At 38.0% G+C, this 20,740-nt stretch overlaps 2 protein-coding genes across 2 annotated transcripts in view; both read right to left on the bottom strand.

Moving 5' to 3' along the window:
• F5 (coagulation factor V) overlaps positions 1-9,729 on the bottom strand; it is a 33,469-nt gene extending 23,740 nt beyond the window's left edge. Inside the window, 7 exon segments of the mRNA XM_049825017.1 lie at positions 123-344; positions 1,062-1,205; positions 3,147-3,359; positions 4,566-4,688; positions 6,069-6,160; positions 9,242-9,599; positions 9,602-9,729. Of these exon segments, the coding sequence (XP_049680974.1) occupies positions 123-344; positions 1,062-1,205; positions 3,147-3,359; positions 4,566-4,688; positions 6,069-6,160; positions 9,242-9,599; positions 9,602-9,698 (1,249 nt within the window). The 5' untranslated portion in view covers positions 9,699-9,729.
• A 458-nt stretch (positions 9,730-10,187) lies between these two features.
• ATG3 (autophagy related 3) overlaps positions 10,188-20,740 on the bottom strand; it is a 31,427-nt gene continuing 20,874 nt past the window's right edge. Inside the window, 5 exon segments of the mRNA XM_049825018.1 lie at positions 10,188-11,437; positions 13,084-13,150; positions 17,226-17,266; positions 18,889-18,925; positions 18,928-19,004. Coding sequence (XP_049680975.1) covers positions 11,317-11,437; positions 13,084-13,150; positions 17,226-17,266; positions 18,889-18,925; positions 18,928-19,004 — 343 coding nt within the window. The 3' untranslated portion in view covers positions 10,188-11,316.

Here is a 20,740-nt window from a genome sequence, read left to right as displayed (position 1 = left end):
CTTAGTGAAATGACAACCGTCTGAAACATAGTGACTGTACCATTGCAAAACAGTAGAAGCCATTTGAGATGTAAAGAAGAGAAGGACAACTCTACAGTTGCCTAAAATAGATGTTTCCTTGCCTTGCAGGTGCTTTTGGACAAGAGAAGATATCAGCCACCTTCCTTCCTCACTCACTGTCATGTTTACTGTGGTTGATGCTCCTCCCACCAAGTTAACAGTAGAAACTCTGCGATGTCTTTGCTCCATTGACTGGCCATTGATATGAACAGAGAAAATTTCTGGCTTGGAACTCATTCCTATCAAATGCCAGCTAATGTTGTCATATGCACAAGCCTCTAAATCTGAAAGAGAAATGGAGGTAGGGTTCAGAATACAGGCAAATCATGCAAGTTCCCTATGCACACTAGGTCTGAAGTGAACCTTTGCTCAAAATGTTAAAAAAATCTCTGACTCCTGCAATCAATGTCTGCAACAAGAGGAAGTTTCAGAAGCTTGTAAATGGAACAGATACCAAAGTCCTACATGTCAGTGGAAAACAGGTGTTTAAATCTTATGTGCAAGTGACAGCCTGACTTATAGTGAGCTGGGTAAGAAGGATGAAAAACAGTAGCCTTTTTTGGAAAGCTGATCTGTCCTTGTTTGGAGGAGATAAAAAAAAAATAAAAATAAATTAATGGTAACTGACTTTCCAATTCCAGGAAGTTCTTCACCTAGTGTGTTCTACATGCTGTAAAACCAGCAGTTCACTTAACCACATCACTGTCCCCCCCCATCAGCTGAAAAAAAAATAATCAGGTATTTCTTATATTTTTTTAAAGTTAGTAATCCATTCTTCTAGCAGAACTCTTCTTAGAAGTAATCTTTTTGTTCTTATCAGCAATACGGCATAATTTCCTTCCAGCAGCACAGTTTCTCTTCTAGAATTTAGATGCTCACAGACATGTTCTAAAAAAGGCTGTATCCCATTCTTCGACATTCCTGTTCTCTTGCATAAAAAGCAACGGCAATATTCAGTCTTCATCAATGTTAATTTCATTTCACATAAGCCTGAACAGTACCTGGTAATGTTCCATCAGTATAGCCATTAATGGTGTACTTGAGTGATGCTGATTTTTGCCAACTCTTGTTTTCATCAAACACACCAAACATCAGTACATACTCCTTGTCGAAAAGTTTCTGTGACCCATCCTCATTTAGGCTTCCTATGAAAAAGGAAACAACAGGTCTTAATTTGAGTCAGAAGTAAAGCAGTTTTCACATCAATGTAACGGCATTAATGTGTATTTAATGAGCTTTGTCTTTAGCTAGAAACATATGCTCAAATTGTCTTGAAGGTAGTGGTCAAACCAATCCATCTCAACCTCATATCCAACTCAAGTCCACAATATATGCATGAATTTGAGAAGCCTGAGAAGGAAAGCAAGCAAGTAATTCCAAAGCACTTGTCCATAGTAACTCCACCATTATGCCATAAAATACACACATGAACAGAGAGAAAGAAAACCCAAGAAAAGTAGGAAAATAACAAATCCTAGATAATACTAAAAGCACGAATTCTCAAAAATCTTCTGGAGGAACATAATTAATACTAACGCCACTCCCTTGACGTGATATGAGTAGGTGTGTTCTGCAATTAAATGGATATCTATCAGTGAGAAGAGTGCCCTTGTACAACCCACACTGAACCAGTTTTACGTTTACTTTCAGGAAGGCTTCAAGGTCCAAGTCCAAGCAGTCTGCAGCCTATACAAAACATTTGATTCAAACTGCAGGGAAAAGAGGATCAAGCTAAATAACCCACAGAGCTTTCACTAAAAGAAGGGTATGTAACTAGGAAAAATTTAGGATTTAAGGGACCAGAAAGTAGTTTAAGTAGCTTACATGGTGGTATGCTGTTTCAAACTTCCCTCAAATCAGTCGCATGTACCTAGTGTTTATTTACAAGTCCTACAAGACATCAGTTCCTATTAGTGAAGATGGAATTCAATGACTCAAATTGCTAAAATCTCAAGTTCCTGATCACATGCAAATCAATTCTTGAAGACTTATAATCTGTTCAAATTTGGCCATATTTTCAAATGACTAGCAAAAGACACTCTGCTCTGTGATTTCAAACCCGTTACAGAAGAGAAAGTGCTACAGCCTCTTGACCAGACAGCCTTTAAAAGGCATGGGTAAAAAAAAAAAAAAAACCAAACCAAAAAAACATTTCTTGCCTTATTCTCTGGAATGGCTGAACCATTTTGAATGAAGCTTTAAAAAAATATTTATTCTAAGACAGGAAATTTGAGGTCATATATATAGCAGTTAAGCAACAGAAGACACAACCAGTACAGGCAAACGTATCTATTTAATAGCACACTCTGTCCACCCTATAATTACAGGATGGATCTGTGTCCTGGTTTCAGCTGGGATAGAGTTAATTTTCTTCCTAGTAGCTGGTATAGTGCTGGTTTTGAGTTAGGTATGAGAAGAATGTTGATAACACTGATGTCTTCAGTTGTTGCTAAGTAACGTTTAGTCTAAAATCAAGGATTTTTCAGCTTCTGATGCCCAGCCAACAAGAAGGCTGGAGGGGCACAAGAAGTTGGGAGGGGACACAGCCAGGGCACCTGACCCAAACTGGCCAAAGGGGTATTCCATATCATGTGACATCACGTCTAGTACATAAACTGGGGGGAGTGGGGCTGGGGGAATTGCCGCTCAGGGACTAACTGGGCGTCGATCGGCAGGTGGTGAGCAATTGCATTGTGCATCACTTGTATATCCCAATCCTTTTATCATTAATAGTCTTTTTATTAGTTATCATTATCATGATTAGTTTCTTCTTTTCTGTTCTATTAAACCTTTCTTATCTCAATGCACGAGTTTTACTTCTTTTTCCGATTCTCTCCCCCATCCCACTGGCTGGGGGGGAAGCGAGTGAGCTGCTGCGTGGTGCTTAGTTGCTGGCTGGGGTTAAGCCATGACAATCTGCATGAAAAATTTAACATCTAAAAGAAAGATGTTGAAAACCATTTACTTACACTGCATGTAAAGATGCGAAAAGGAAGATAATATATCTCCCCTCATTATCATAAAACCTTATCTTTATTAAGAAATGAAACTATATTACCTTACAGTATTCTTAAAGCATTCATTACCTTTCTTACAGATAAGCAGTGCTCCAATCAGACCAGAATTAAAATCCATTGCCATGTTCTCATGAGAATAATATGCGTAAGTAAGACAAGGAAGGTCAGCTTCTCTTGGACCAACTTCTTCTGTTATATCCCACACATACGTGTAGACCTGGCCTGGAAGTACAGCATCATCTCGTTTTTCTGCAGATGATGTTCTGTCATCATACAGGGAGCCTGCCAAGAAAAGAGTCAGTAGGGTGGCATGAAGACAAAGAGCAATTAAAGCATCTGGAATGTCCTCCTACTCATGATTCCACTCACATTGTGGAGAGTAGCATAGGGGAGAGTAGCTATTCCACAATCTTGTTTCTTATAGATTATAAAGATTTCCTAGAACTGTCATCACTGCCAAAAGGTGGGGCTCTTCATCAGTCTGACTAGGGTTAGGATGGTATGAAGCTTCAGCCTCTGCTCACTGACACTCTGTGGAGGAATATCACCCACTTTGTCAAACTTTCTAATTGTCTCTCATAAAGCCATTGCACAAACTAGCATTGCCTTGCTGCCTTAGACCTTTTGTGCACTGCATATCCAGATGGCAGTAATGGCTCATATCTATGCCTACCATATCCAACAAGTCCGCAGTATGATGAAGAGGAGCCAGAGAATCAAAATCCTAGCTGCAAAAGGCACATTAATAAGATAGTCAAACTGAACTGCCTATCACTTCCAGCAACACATTTTGTTCAACTCCATGAGATGAGGTTGTGAAACTTTTTGTATCGACACAACAAAGTCTTGAATAAATTTGTAAACTGCAGGTCAGAGCTCTGGCTCAGCACCCAGGGGGCATGGCAATCCAAGAAGCATGGGCAAACTCACTTTGTGCTAGTGCAGACATTTAACTGTCAATTTGGTCATGGTTTATATCTCTTTTTGCTAGTCTCATGAGGGTTCCAGGAGCTAAATACCACAAAGTTGAGCATGACATGCTGAGTATCAGAACAACATGATCAACACTGTCAACTACCTTTACCAATAAAGGCTTGATGTACGTTATTGCAAAGGATTTGGAAAGTTTTTTTAAGACCTGTATTTAAGAGTTTACATGTCTTGAAATAGAGTATTTTGCAATTACATGGAGGTTGGACCAGATGACTTCCAGAGGTACCTTCCAACCACAACCACTCTGTGATTCTGTGAAACAGTCGTAGAACACAGGCAACTGGTCAGGAAACTGTACGTGTCAGATGACACTCATATTCCCAGTGCTACACTGATGAACAAGAAAGGAGCTAACAATGGGTGTAAAGTTTTAATCCAGGATCAACAGATATTTGTGTTACACATATCCTCAAACATTGGTCTGGGACCCTCTCAATATTTTGTGCCATAGTCTACAAGTAAGTGAACAAAACATGGAGCTTTTATAGTATTTACCTTCTGCATTTTTGTTGTAAACTATGCCTTGGGGATGAATACTGACTGGCTTGTCAGCCATATTCTTAAGGTGAACTACTAAAGTATCTCCCACTTCAGCACGCAGAGTTGGTCCCAGAAGCCCTGTAGTTATTCAAGTTAAAGAGAGAGGAAAATGTGAGCAAAACAGTATATTTAGTGAAACAATAAATTCTCTCCCTCCATTAGGGAACGTGAGCTCTCAAAGTACAAGTTGCAAAATTAATACAGGCAGCGAATGTAACACCACTGCAATGAAGATTTACCCACAAAAAGGCATGTGGGATTTAAAACCTGCAGCTCATAGTCAGGAATGTTATAAATTGTATGTCTGGCAACTAGCACTTACAAAGCACAAGAAAATGGTAGATTTGGGGAAAAAAAAGTTATTTCCAGATACAGAAAATTTTATCAAAAGGTTCATGTTGAGGTTCACTGGGAATTTCTAGGAACCCTTCACATACAATTTAATTAAACATTTTTAGGAAGGCAGACATTTTATAGTTTAAGAGTTTAGAGAAAGGCATTCAAGCACATTTCTTTGAATAGCACTCTCAATGCCAAAGTCACAGAACAAAAAGATCTTTCAATCCCAAAATATCATCTCAAGAAATAATCAGTTCCATGTTGCAAATTTCTTGAAGCATAGCCTGCAAAAGGTTTCAAGAGGGGCTTGTATCCCTACTCCCCATGTGCAAAAATAAGCAATGGAAGAAACCTGCTAAGACAACCTTTGGCTTGTTAGTCTCTTTCCTTGTAAACTATTTTGTAAATTTCTCTGAAAATAAAAAAGTAGTTTCAGGAAACACTAGAGAACAAACAAAACTGAAAGGAATCAGATCATAGACTAGACCTTTCAGGGCAACTTGTAAATATTTCATACCACAAACCTCACACACATTTCCTTTGAAATCTAAATCTGAACACCTAACATCTGAAGTTATCTACTCATATGAAATGCAGACAGACTATGTCAGTACTCTGCATAAGTATCAGAACACAAGTACCATACTCGTGTATAGCGTAAGTATAAGAACGTGCCTCCATTCATTTAAAGCGTCTTCAAGCAGTAACAGACACAAAGGCAAGGGAACACCTTTTGCACCCAAGCTCATAGTTTTTCTTTTCCTTTCCACTGATCTATCAGAAACACATTTAGCCTCAGGCCTTAAGCTTCTTCCACGTGAATTTATAGCTGTGCTGTACAAGTCTAAATGTGTATGGGAAGTCTCATCAGATGTTGAAAACAAAAGGAACGACTTTGTACCATACAATTAATTTGCAGATAGTACTGAGACCCAGCCTCTGAAAATCCAGCCTCTCTATGGCCTTTGAAAGCCTAGTGCACTGTAGACACCTCATCCACTGTGCCTATTTGGTTTATGTGCAAAACAATGGCCACAAAAATACAAGCTTTCTTAGCTTGTTACTGGCTTTATAACAAGCAACAAACAAAAATACTCAGAACATTCCCTTCCTGTTTACCTGCAAATATATTTGCTGGCTTTTCTTTTTTAAAATCCACTTCGTATTCTCTGTAAGAAATTTTCTTAAACACAGGATCTGAAAGTTCCACTCTGAAACCAAAAGAGTTACAAAAAAAATTAAAAGGACAAAGATTCTCAGAGATACCATTGCTGTTTAATGGATTTCTCAGAAAATTAATCCTGGAATTACATTTAATCACTTGCACATTTTGCTGAAGGCAAGGTACACAGTCCAACTCTTTGTAGCGTCTTCCCCTCTCCCTCTTAATCTATTGAATCTATGATGTTCCTGAGCTAGGCCATTTCATATTAGACATTCAATTACAGTACCTAGTACTGTTTACCCCTGATTTTGTTGGTGATTTTTATAGGTCCTTCTGATTCTGCAATGAAGATGTCTTTGTTTTGTCCATTTAAGACACAGAGGAAGATGTCTTGACCATCCATGTTTAACCTAGAAAGCATCTGACAAAACACAGTGAAAGAAACCTGAATTTCTCTTTACTCAGCCCCATGCTTGAACTTTTAAGACTCGCCACAAGGATTCTACAACAGCATTAACAGCAAGCTCCTGTAGCAGCAATGACCTTGGAGGCAAGCACAAAACTCTTCCCTGACAACAACTAAGAATCTCACAGCAAGTCAGAAAATTGCTAAGAAACACTGCAAGTATCCGTAATCTTATTATGTAAATGAATCAGGCACCCAGTAGACTGCACAATGTTTTCTTAGAAAATATTTAGGCAAGCAGAAGGAAACCAGCACACAATACTTCTCAAATGGAAATAATGATGAGAAGAGGGCTGGAGGGATAATAGCCTGTATTTAGTTTCAAATTTATTGGTTGATTTCTTATAGTATGTATGATGACTGGATCCAACAGTAATTCCACTTGCTGCTTTCTTTTTTTTGTAATGCCCTTTCAGGCACATTTGATAGTGGGGAGCTGATGGTCTGCTCAAGCATAGAGGCTAGGCAGAAGTAGCACAGTGAGCTCGCTTCAGTGACATCCGGGGTCCAAAAGGGGGAGATCTCTTTTTGTAGAGATCTTTTGTAAATCCCTCTGCGACACTCTCTTGCAACAGAAGAGGCAGGCAGAAGCAGTTCATGTTTCAATTGACTCCCCTCTCTAAAATCACTGATAAAATTTCGTTTCACTCTTTAAGGAGAAGAACCCGATCCATAAACTTCATTGACAAGTGCTGCCCTAATATGGCAATGTTCAACAGTATATCCACATAACATTATGGTGTAGAAGAGGAAATTTAACAATGCCAATTGTATAGCTAGAAGGAACAAAATACTTCACTTACTAACACTTCAGAAATTTCAGACTACGCAAGCAGGTCGTAACTTTTGGGAATGGCAGCAGCAACACTGCATGCACAGATAATACATTGTCACTTTGCTCTGAAGTGTCTTATAACTATTACTTGTACATGGTAACAAATAAATCTCTATGAAGACAACTGACACTCAGAGAAGTTAAGTGTCCCTTTCTAGTCTGTATGATTGGAAAATTAAGGAAATAGTTCAAGAAGAACCCATTTTCTTTCCAGCCTCTACTCAGTTATTTAGAATCAAAAGCAGCAACCTATGATTCTTACACTGTATTTAGACATTCAGCTTCTACTGAAATCAGAGCAAGTTACATACCCAAATGCCTTTGGGATCCAAGCCATTAGCTCTTCCTTAGCAACTATCTTTGTGTTGTTTGGGTTTTTTGGAGTTAAATTTCTATAAGCTCTACAAAGTTCAGCAGACCCATTTGGGATGTGACTTGCTCTAAATACTTACGCAAGATATCTCGATAGGCACTGTGCATGAAAAACTCCTAGCTAATCACAGAGTATTTCAGCTGAGGTTTCAGGCAGTCTTGTGGGTCTCTACTGCATGAAAACAGCCTACGCACAATGTGATGTTAATGAAACAGTAGTTGATGCTTATACTGATGCAGCCAGTGCAGATGAGAATGAAGTTCTAACTACTAAATTCACATGCCTGAGTCAATACTTAAATGGCATTTGGCTATTAGTCCTACATTTAAATCCTGTTTTCCTCTCTCTTGCCAGTTTGACATTATGCTTATACAAGTTATATTAAGCTTCCAAGGGGAATTTTAGAAAGCATAGAAACTTTGTTTTAATTAAGTCTTGAAAAAAGAATAGTTAGAAAGTCTAAATCTGAACTGGAAATGTCCTTTCCATAACATCCAGAAATGCAATATATATTTAAAAAAATAATCACAAACTAAACAATAAAGAAAACAAGCCATGCACCAATATAAAAAAGTGCAGTAGCATCCAAATACACCCTTCAATGTAGGGGAACAAGTAATTTGTACCATTTCATGCCACTTAATGAACAAATAAAAACTGTGTATGGTGACTATAGTGAATACAGCATAAGAATGAAGCCTAATTTAAACAGAATTTTAAATTATGTCCAAGTTTTGTCTTCTGTAGCATTACACTTGCAGTGTTCATAATCCTAAGGATAATAGTGGTAATACAAATAAGATTTTATATGCTTGATTGGCATATGCATGTAGGCTGGCCATTCTGCAATGCTATAAAAAAAATAATTTATATTTTCACTTAATGCAGTATTACAATGCTTGACCCTACAACCTTTACTTGGCAGAACCCAGGATGGACATTTCACAAAAACTACTGAACAATTCAGAAACAATGTAACTAGTTCCAAAGTTCATTGTGATCTGATTTAAGTGAAAGTGATAGTATCCACATAGGAACATATTTATTCCTTCATCAAATTCTAAAGTCTGAAAGTTTTCAAAATCTTACCAAACCACAGCTCAACTTAACATTGCTCAAAATCCATATACCTAAAATAATTACATTAAAAAACCCCAAACATCAACCCACACAGAACATGATAAAAGCAAGCCCTGGAACCTATTTAACTGAAGTGCTCTGAAAGCATAAAAATAATTCTATCCACTAATGAAATAAATGAAAAGGAGCTTTTAATGGTTCACTGGCTCCAGTTCAATCATGCTGTTTAAAGTTACACAAGTTCCTCTGAAGTCAAGAGATCAGGCACTAAAGTCCTCCTGGGCTCTAAAATTCCACAGGAGACAGAAAACATAAAACACTTTCAGTCACAAGAGAGGACTAGTTTCACCCTTCTTGTCCTGTACTTTGTTACCTGGACTTTTCCTCAGACTCCGGTTTGTAGGTCCAGCTAGTGATCTGAGCAGCTATATAGTGCTCCCTGACCTTCACAGCTCCCACCACATGCTTCTCTGAGTCTGGCCACCATGAACCAAGCAGAAGCAAAAGAAAAAGACGCATGCAGTGGAGTGTCATGGTACAGATGCCTGTTGATACTGCTCTGGAAGACAAGGCAGAAACCGCTGCTTTTATTGCTGTTGTTGCTTCTAACTTCCCCTCAGAAATGAAATAATTGTGATGCAAGAGGGTAACAGCATTTGCTATGCTCAGGTCATTGCTCTTCACCTCCTCCTCCCCTTGCTGACAGGGATCCAACAGAGATAAAAAAAACTGTTTAAACTACCTTCCCTCCCCTCCTCCACACCATCTTCAGTGAGACAAGCACCAAGGAGAAGCAGCTTTAGCCCCACTACAGACTGTGGTTGGGTCATTGTCTACTGAAGCAGCAGGCTATCAGAGGCAGAAAACAATTACTTACAATTACAGGATATTTGACTTGCACAGGTAGGAAGAAGGGGGGCATATTTTTTATCTTCCCAGAAAGTAGAAACCCAGCACACGGCTGGCACTGATGGAAATTTCCATTAGATGCTACACCTCCTAAGAAATCATTCCCAGTTAGAAAGCAAAATGAGGAGGGATTAGGTGTGGGGACTAGAAGAGCTAAATCCAATTCAAATCTAGTACATATACTGCATACTCATAATAGTAAGTCTGTAACCTTTCCAAACATGTTGGCAGCTTCAGTTTAGTTCCTACTACACTCTCAAGTATCTCAGGTAATGGGTAACGAACTGGCTTCTCAGTGGCAGCTAACAGGTCAGCCAGAAGACTTACCCGTAGTCAGAATCCTTCTAATCTAGTCTTGATTAGGATCTGTTGACATTTATCTAAAGAGAAATGATTAAGAAAGTACCTTTTGATACACTAAATACCAATGTCAACTATATCACCAAAAATGTTTCCCTGCTTTTGCCAATGCTGAGAAGTTTGTCAAAACAAGAAAATTGTTGAGTGCGTTTCCTGTACACTGGGATTACTGGAAAAAGAAAAATCTCTACCTATATTTTTCGGGGATAGAAGATCACAACTTTTTCAATAATGTTTTGCTAATGTTTTCATGAAGAAATTACCTAAAACCCCATATCAAAATAATTCCATTCCAGTTCCAGTCAAAAATAAGGACAACATTTCCTCAGACTACTTCAAAAGAAAACCCAATCAGTTCTAGGTTTGATATATTGTTCAACAGCAGAATGGTCTAACTTGCAGGTTGGTTAATTCTATCCAAACTATGTAGTAACACATAGCCTTAGAAGAGATAGGGAAGACAGCTGAAGAAACACTGATGAAGACCAACAGCTGAACGCTCCCTACCAAACTTCAGAAGAGTTTGCTGCCTAAACCTGAAAACAATTGTGATCATTTGGACAGCGTTAAGACTACAGACATCATGGAACAGTTTCAAGGCAGCAAATTGAACTTAAATTACCTTCTACTGCATCTGCATGGAGTTAATGACTTGTTCCCATAAGCCACCTTGACACATACATTATATATGAAAAGGATTAAAAACCCAGAATCCAGCAACAATTAAGTTGGACCAGAATGTGTGCCCTGATATTGAAGAGAAAAATCTTAGGCAAAGACAGTCCAATAGTATTTAATTACAAATTTATTGTTTTCATTAAAGAACTCACCATAATCCATGGTAAACTACTTCAATAATTTGTAATTAAAAAGTTATAATATTTGTCTCATTTCTACTCTGGTCCCAATCTCATCTTTGGCTCAGGATCTATTCTAATGCTGGTGCTTAAGAGTTTGATACTTGGTGTGAAAATGTCTATAATTTAGATTTTGTGAAAGAAATCTCTGGGCAGATGGACAATTCCTTCCTTTGATCCAGAAGTGATGGGAAGCAGCTGGTGCTGAAGTGACTGGCACATTCTGTTAAATCTAAACCATCTTCGCTTTTAAGTTAGCTTGTCTCAGCTCCAGGTCTTCAACATTCATACAAAAGTACACAGAAAATACCATGCATCTTTATCAGAACAGATACTGATTCATGTTTGAGTCCAGTCTCCACCCATTGGGCTTTACAACACTGCTCCTAAAGCTCTTTCCCATACAGGGATTTGAAGACCTTCTTGTATTCTTATGAGCCTGGCTGAGGAGATGAAATTAAACAAGAAATTAAACAATTTAAACAAGTCTTCCTGTAATTTTGTTTAATGAACTAAGTGTTTGAATTTGAATTTTCCATTATAGGTTTCTAATACTTATTCTTCCCTGTAATAAAAGCTAAAATATTGCAGGCTAAAAATTAACACCCAAAATACCTGCTTAAAACCTCTTGCTCTGTGAGCTCAGAAACATCAAGGCTGACATCAGTTACTTCTCTTTTATCCATTTTGATGAATTTGGGAGTTGCATTTTTCAAATTTCTTAGCCAATGAATTGTTCAATACCAATCAAATGATACAAGGAATTAAAAATGCATTACACCAGTGAAATTACTTTTACAAGGGTGGCTGATAATACTGAATAGTTTTAAAGAGTATCAAATTAGACCAGCTATACTTTTCATTAAGCTATACTGATTAGCATGTCTTACCCTTCTTTAATCCTTTAAGAACAGGAAGCCCAATATTGGCTACTCCCTTACTTTCTCCTCTTCTAGCACCTCTTAGGATCAATGTAAGATCAAGCCACCTGAAATTAGCTGGGTCAGCCTAGGTTTCTTTCCTTTAAGCTACTGCATCACATTGTCTCCTCTAGGCTTCGGGAAGTTTCACAGTGTTCTGAAAACCATTATTAATAATCCAAAGATCTTCTTCCCTTTCACCTGACCACTGATTTCTAATATCTGCAATTATATCCTCTGCCTGACATGGTGAAATTCTAATACATATAATTTTTTTAGTTAGTATTGGTTGCCTGTAAGCTATTACTATTAGTCACATGATAAGTGACTACAGAATACATTCTTCAGTCTGAAGTCTTCCAAACTTGTGGGCAAAAGCATGCACGGAGGAGCACAGGTCTAATCCATACTGGCAAAACAAACTCTACAGCACAACGAACAATGTTATTCCCAAAACTAAGCAGTACCTTTGAGATGTACTGATAGTGAAATGCCAGATGAAAAGAAAACATGGAAAAAGAAGCATAGGCAATACTCTTAAACACTAAAAGCAGGTCTGCATCTTGTAATTGGCGAAGATTACTGTCTGTTCCGACACTCAGTAATTATGGTCCTGATTCTTGTTATGCAACGTGTGAAAACATACTAAAAGAGTATACTCACAGTACTGTTCTAAGACCGACCTTTAAAACTAACTGGTATTGCCAGTTTTTCACCCAGAATAGCCTAGGCTGAGTCTGAGCAATCAAGAACAGATAATTCTTTAAAAGAGCTGTAAAGTGGTGATTTACAACTTTCTGCAGATTATAGATCAGGACCCACCATAAACTTGATTCTACTTCATCACAAACGCTATCCTAAATGCTAGCAGGCAGCCATATACTGATGGCTGCCATCAGTTTTAACAACTGTATTACAGTGACTGAGAGGGAGCTAGTATAGAGAAGAAAAAGTTGTAAAACAATTATTGAACTGATTGCTAGTAATGCCCTAACACAGATCTCTCTCTCTCTCTCTTTCAAACACACCAATCAATGCACAATGGTCCAGCAAGCACACTTTGTTTAGTACAGGGTGAAAGGACTTTCATGGGCAAACAAGGAGTTAATTATTGATCAGCAGTGAACACATGGTTCTGAATGTAGGTAAAAGACAGAGGGGGCACTTACCAAATCTGCCAGGCACAACTTGGAACAGAAGCCATCAGGTAAACATCTTCACTTCTGCAAGAAGGCACTAAAGCCAAGACAGGTTAGTCTGTCAGGCAGGCAGGCAAAAGCAAAAGATGGCCGAGAAACTTAGGCTTTCTTTCAGATAACAACTTATTCAAAAGGAGTACGTATACGTGTTTTGTATTTGATGGCAGCTCATATAAGAACACATTCTGCATAACTGTTAAAGAAAAGCAGGCCATGTAACTTGTGTGATCATACACACACTACAAGGTAATAAGAATGTAGAACAGCATTTCAGACTGCTCTGGTGCTAAAGGCTGCAGAAAATAGATAATAATTTTGATTTAAATCTAAACACATTCACGTGTTTTAAACCTATATTTTTCCTTAGGAGAAAAGCAAGTGTCATTGATTAGAATTGGGTGTTTCTCCAGTCAATATGTTTTCCAAACCCAATTATTTAGCAGGACCCAAAACTATTTGCACAGAAACACTGAATTCAATGAACAGTTTCAGAGAAAAAGAAATACGTGAATTTTCTAAATATTGTAAAATCTAATTTCAGTGCATTAACAGATTTGTCTAAGACCACTGGCTTTTGGTCTGAAAAAATTCATTTTAAGGAACAAGAAGAGAGGAGGATACACTAGCTTCCTCTCTTCAAAAACTACATTAATAATGTACAACACAAAATTTTGACTGACCCAAAAGAAGCCTTTTATTAATCTGTGTGTTTAATTTTTGCCAGAAAATTTTCAGTTTGGCTCTACAAAGATTTTCTTCCTATTCTAAACCATGTTTGTGTTCTCTGTGTTCCAGTCTGTCTTCTTTACCAAGAGATTTCTTTATTTGCCCAGGCTTACAACTGATATGCTAAATCAGACCAGATGCCCTCATGCTAAGTCAGTCTAATAGCATATTCAACTTGGCTTCCTTTCTGTAGAGAATAAAAGCAGTAAGAATATCAGTGCCCACAATACAATGTTAACCATGTGGTACAGGATTGCAAGAGTTTGCAACAAGGAAGATTTGCATATTTTTATCACAAAGCCTTACTGGAACTGAAAGTGGATTATCAAAAGAGAGCCTCGTATCAAGTCGTATACATACCTACTTCCAACAATAGGTATGATACTTTGGATGAATTATCTTTTTCTTCTTTCATATGGTTGCATTTTCTACATCTGGGAATCTTTTTTTTTTTTTCCCCTTTTTTAAAAAAAATTAAAAAAAAAAAAAAAAAGGGTAGACTTAGAACAATTCTTACAAGTTACTAGCAGAGAAGGTTATTTTCCAGTAGGAAAGCAGACAGGTATGTTTCAGGAAGAAACATAAGATCAATAAGCTTTTAGCATAATATGACACTAAATTACATCTGTTCCTACGGACTTTACAACACAGACAAATTCAAGGCATTCTAGTTCTCTAGCAATGGATCAGGCTGTTTGTTAGCAAGCTGGTTAAACAAGCTCCACTTTCCCACACCTAAAAATGCAGCCACAGAAGGTCAAAGTTGAAATTGCCCTCATTCTTTAACATTCTTTAACTATTTCCACCATTCATTATTAATAGTTTAGACTTTGATTAGACTTTTAGAAGATTAAATACAGAACTGCATTTCCCATGTATTGTTTGGAAGTTACTGCTTTGATTTTTTTCTTCTTTTTTATTGGAAGCAAGTCTTTTTTGTTTTTTAAAATTATTTCATGTAAATTGAGGCCTAGGTATCTTAAGTTCGACAACAGAGCTTGTGATGGTCATTATTGTAAATCTCTGTGAGGTTAATTCCCTTTGCATCATAACCCATTCCCTGTGTATAACTTTGGTTCAGATTCAGTGGAATAAAAATTTCACCCATATCTTCACTGCATGCAGCACCTGTAAACTAGAATGTACTCAAAGTCCAAGATTGAGAGAGAGATCTAGTAAGGCAAGTGAAGAGCCACAAGAACTGTAAGATGTGCAGTGGGAAAGGGACTCCAGGAAGGCAGAACTTCTCAGGAGCTATTCTGATGTAGAGGGAAAATTCAGACAATTAATGACCTTGCAGGATTTGCCAGAAGCTATAACTGAGGTCACTATGTTTGCATATGTTTATAGCAGTTCCTACAGCAGCAATCTTCACTTCTAACAGGAATTTTTAATACTAGTCCCAAACAGGAGAAAATAATTGACATACAGTACAACTGCTGCAAGTGTACCCAAATTTGTTCGCCCAGGTACAGCCACTTTGATATCCAGCCAAGCAGAACACCGCATATTAGTCACCAAGCACCAGGTTTTGTGATATTAGGTATTTCTGTCCTACAAATGCCACAAGACATTAAATACCATGGTGCTGATGGAAGCCATTGGCAAGTTCTTTTCAGTTCTGCTGTTGTCAGAAAAAGACCTTCATTAATTTATACTTAAAAAAAATAATTAAAAAATCACGCCACTTACTTCAGTCAACAGCCCAGCAAAGAATTATTATTTGTTAACTCAGCATACTGGAAACCAGTGAAAGACTAATTCATCTTCCTAAAGGAGGAGAATAGACACCTTCTAGGGAAAAGGATGTTTCAAAAGATTCTGAGAGAGCAAAGAAAAAACAAAAATACATCACTGCTGGTTATTTTAAGTCATACTCCCTCTTTGCTCTCCTCCAAAACCCCCTTTGTTGGGTGGAGGACAGCTACTTCCTTTGTTACCAAAAAACCCAAAACATCTTAGAAATTAGGTTGATAGGGAAAATCCTATGGCATGACTCAGTGGGTGTGGTTAAGTTTTAACAGGTTTCAGCTAGCATTACTCTTCACTTATGCAGACATTGCTTAAGATGTTGTCCAAGAAAGAGGAAGTGAAGATAGATTATCAAAAGAGGAAAACCAATTTAAGCACAGTGCACAGAACGTGATTACAGGATCTCATGTAAGTAACAGCATGGTACAGAGGACAGCCAAGACAAGGACCAGTTGTGCCAAGACAAGGAACAGCCCTCCTACCCAACAGTAAATTCAGTCAGTTGCAGACACCCAGCTGCAGATGACCTTGCACAATGCAAGTTGGATGTCTGGGAGATAAAGATGCTGTCCTGAAAGCTAAACAGAGTTTAAGTGAACCTTTTCTACATATATGTGTGTGTATATATATATATATATATATAAAACGGTGCTTTTGTCCCATTTTCATTAATGAAAAACTTAAATTTTACAGGGCAGAAAGTGGCTGCTAAAGCCTGGATACAGCTGCAATATTTTAATTCGTAAACAACCCCATGCATATTCACCCCCAAAAGGAAACCATGCTCCTAGACTACCAGTTAGTGTAGTTGAGGCAGAGAAGTAATCAAGATTGAACCTTCCTCTATCATAGTGATCTTCTCTCTTTACCTCCAAGCTGTAATTTTGTCAATAAGACTGTTCTTGTCTTTATTACGAGATGAACAGACTACGTACTAATAATCCTCCTTTGTCTCCAAAAAACTTGCATTTCAAAACACCAGTCTTGCTCAAGTGTAACTCTAAATCACCTTTCAAAGACTGGTTAGTTACAGCTATTTTAGTTTAATATATAGTCAAACTTTCCTAACAAGATGATCACTTATTTTCTTTCAGCTTTCGAAATCCTCCTCCAGCTAGAGGAAACACAACCATTCATAACTATGAAAAAAACCACACAGATCTCAAGTGAACTTAAATGGGAGGAAAAAAAAAAAAAAATATCACATTTTCAGGAATTGGCAATGAAGCCAAAAGCATTAGTCTTCTACTAGGAAAGTAGATTTTAGCTTCCAATATACACAAAAGTAGTCTTCTGTTGAAAAGAAATTGAAGGAACTGCAGAGAATAAAAATCCCACCTCTTAGTGCAGTGGCTGTATAGGAATGAAAGTGATTTATTTATATTACACACAAAGATTTTTATTAAAAAGGCTGGTAATGGAACATTTTATTTTAATGCATCAACTTGATAAAAGGTTAGTTACAGAAATTATGTATAATGTCGTATAAGTCACATGGATGGGTTATTTAAAAAAAGATTTGATAATTAGAGGAGGACATGTCTTATTTTAGTTACATCGTAAAGTGCCTCGTGTAGTCATATTCTATCGTTGGAATGACTGCCTGTACAAATTTCAAGAAAATAAGAAGGTACCTGAGTTTCTTGTTAAGGAAAATCTGCAATAGCTAGAAATCCTGTAAGACAAGGCAGAAGTCACATTCAGTGGTCTGCTCAACAGTATTTTTTGCTAATAGGAAAGTAATGCCAAGCAATTATACAGTTAGAAACTGGGAAATTAATACAGCAGAACTCTAGTAATGACATCTGATGCTTGCCCAAACATACAGACCTTCCTGTTTTAAGTTAAAGCAGGGAACCAGGAGTTATTTTCAATAAATCTTACAAACACCACACAAACATTTACAATCCCATTTACATACGTAATATTTGTTATTAACAAATGACAAAGTGAATTGCACCTAGCAAGGCTAATCCCTAGCTACCTGCCTGTAGTTGCAGGGAAAGCAGGCTCCTCCTTCAGTGTTTCAGTCACTCAGAAAAAGAAATAAGTTCCTGTTCTGAACTATCCTTTAAAAGAGCTCCTTCCTGTTGATGAGGGAAAGTAGAGAGATTAGCTTTGCTAAGCTGAGAAGTCTGTCTCTGCAGAGGAGACCCTCCTCATCTCCCTTGTGTCTATCACCTCCAAATGCATGTTGGTCCTGAATCTGCAGTCTGGAGTATATTGGATAACTATAAAACTGAAGTGTCTGTCCACCTGGGACTGAGGCAGACAGCAAACAGAAAAATTAAAACAAATCACTACTTTCAACTGATAATTAAGTTACATTGGTACTGGATAGAAGTAAAACCTACTATTTTGGCATGCCAGTCTCATGGACCATTTCTTAGCAAGGACAAACTATATGATAATGTGGGAAGAAATTGCCTGTTAAAACCCCCTCAACTTGTTTAGCAATAGCAAAAAAGAGTAAGTAAAATCTTGAAAATAAGCTATTTCTAGCTATTGAGGAGTAAAAGACTTGAACTACCTTGCCAGAAAAAGTTATTCTGCAGTTCAGTTTCAGTTGCTTGCTTGCACAAATTGAGCAAGTCTCAACTCATACAGTGAACAAGAAGTTTACTGATTCAGGGCCTATAGCTGCTCAGTAATCTCCCCTCGCTTGGCTTATAAAAGCAAAAGCAGTTAGAACACTATTTTGAAAGGACATACTTGCTTCTAACACAGAGGTTACTTCAGTCAGAAAGCACAGTATGAATTACTACAAAGCATAACTAAGAACAGTCATCTCACTAAGAAAATTCTAATTATGAGGCATTTGATACTGATGTTCAGAACTGTTTCAGTAATTTTCATTGCTTTTTTGCCAGCTGAGTTGTTTTACCAAGATATTGCTCACACGCAGAGTAGAAAATAATGGGACTTCTACACCTTTCAGATATGAATCTCAGATTCAAATCTAATACAGAAGCTGCTGTACCAAGAAGAGTGATTACACTCTAGCCAGAGCCTATGAACCTCCAGCCTCATCCTCCTACACTGGGATCTGTTTCATACTGATAGCTACCTCCCTCACACCCCTACCAATAAGGGCTCGATCCTGTCCCTTCATTCCTACCTACTTTCCCCATTGCTCCTGCCACCCTCCTCCTCCCCCCCAACAACTGATTAACAAGAGTTTGTTTGCACAAAGGAGCTCATCCCAGAACTCTAGAAAGCCCTACCACAAACAGCTGTTTACTGCTTTCGCACACAATTGCATTCCAGCTCAGGAACCTTGAGGTAACAGCTCCATACACTGCAAGAAATCTCCAAGAATGCTGTGTAGTAACAAAAAAGGATACATGTGAACTCCAAGTTCTCCCCCACCTTCTGCAACAGTCTCGATGATCTTCTTCATCACTTCTGCATGCCTGAGAAACAGATCAGAAACAGTGAAAATACTTTAAGGAAAATGTAGCTACCTCTTCATCTCAATAACATTAGGTTTTTAGGCAAATTAAATGGTTTTGGACTGTTAGCTTCAGAAGCAGCAAGAGGAAGCTTTCAGTTTACTAATGAAAAAAACCCTCAACAAAAACAGGAAGTTAATATTAAATGATGAATGTAACATTATTTGCCAACTCCTTACATTGACAAGGAAAGAGAAAGATGTTCTATGCTACAGTGCTATAATGCGTCAATACATATTGCTTGTCACTAGTGTAACTGTTAATTGCTAAATGCCACAGAAGCCACCAGGCAAGTCCCCAGAAGGTAATCCTCACCAGCAGCAAGCCACCAGAAGTTCCCAGATGACCCCTGAAAAAGATGCCTAGAAAATGTTGCAAGTTTTTTCAGCTGCCTCTGCTGCACTCCTACTTTTTTAGAGCTTACAAGGTATCAAACACTTATAAAATTCATAGTTTCCTAAGAAAGGCAGACTAAACCAACCCTGCAGAAATTCAGAACTGTTGCTCTTGGACTGACAGGGTATGGAAACTTTCTCTGGCTACAGCAGTAACTTGAGTTCTGTGTTTCTAAGCTAGATGTTTCTCTCATGTGACTGTTATTGTAAAAGCACTACAGGGGAGGAAAACATTTCCTCAGGTCACTGTGTTTTGACATTAAGTCATCAGAGACATATCAGACCACTATGAACCACACAAACATTTGTGTACAAAGCTGATCCTGGGAATATAACATGGAATCACAGAATAGCTAAGGTTGGAAGAGACTGGTGATCATCTAGTCCAAACCACCTTGCTCAATGAGCAGTAAGCCAGAACAGATTGCTCAGGACCTTGTCTGATCTGGTTTTGAATATCTCCAATGATGAAGATTTCAAATCATTTCACAATCAGTTACACTTCAGAAGTAATGGTCTTGTGTTCAGGATAGTTCTTATACCCCATAAACCAGGGGATGAAGAACATACAACATCAGAGGGGAGAACTACCATATGGTTAGCTGATGTTTTATTTATATTTTTCTAACACAAACTCCCAGATTGTATAACTCATCTTACTTTTATCTGTACTTCAACTCTCTTAAATTCATGATTCTGTAGGCAACCTTTATCGGTGAGGACACACAGGGCTATAGACATCCACCTACACAACACTGCAAACTAGTTATCAGTAGTAGTTTAAAATACCCACCCTGAAACAACCTGTGTGCCTACTGAGAACAAGGAATAGTGGTAAGCAGAGTTTGCGTAACTTTCTGCCCATGCAAATCTAAATAGCCGATCAGTAACTGGCATTTAGTAGTTACCTCCAAAGTTAATCATGCTGCCAGCGACTGCAAATACAAGGAAGGAAGCTGTTGCAAAGTTACCAAGACACATTGTAAACAGGAACATGCAAGTCTGGGGAGATACTAAAGGTCAGCATTTGTCATTCACTGTGCTGTTGGCCTTTGCAGATCAGCTAACCCTCACAGTTGATTCCAATTCTGGATCCTCATGATGCCCTATCAGGTGCCAAGGCCAGTTGCTTCCCTATAGGAACCTGGCCACCTTCAAAACTTAAGCTTTGACCTCGTCCATAACTATGGTGGACTATTTTTTGTACTGGCACAGAATACAGGTCACCCTACAGCTATTAGAAGTCTTTAACAGGATACCGGCTCAACTTCATGCATCTTAATGACATTTGCTCTTTTCTGT

Source organism: Accipiter gentilis, chromosome 21, assembly GCF_929443795.1.
Source record: "Accipiter gentilis chromosome 21, bAccGen1.1, whole genome shotgun sequence".
Taxonomy (NCBI): Eukaryota; Metazoa; Chordata; class Aves; order Accipitriformes; family Accipitridae; genus Astur; species Astur gentilis.
This window is presented reverse-complemented; position numbering and strand designations above follow the sequence as displayed.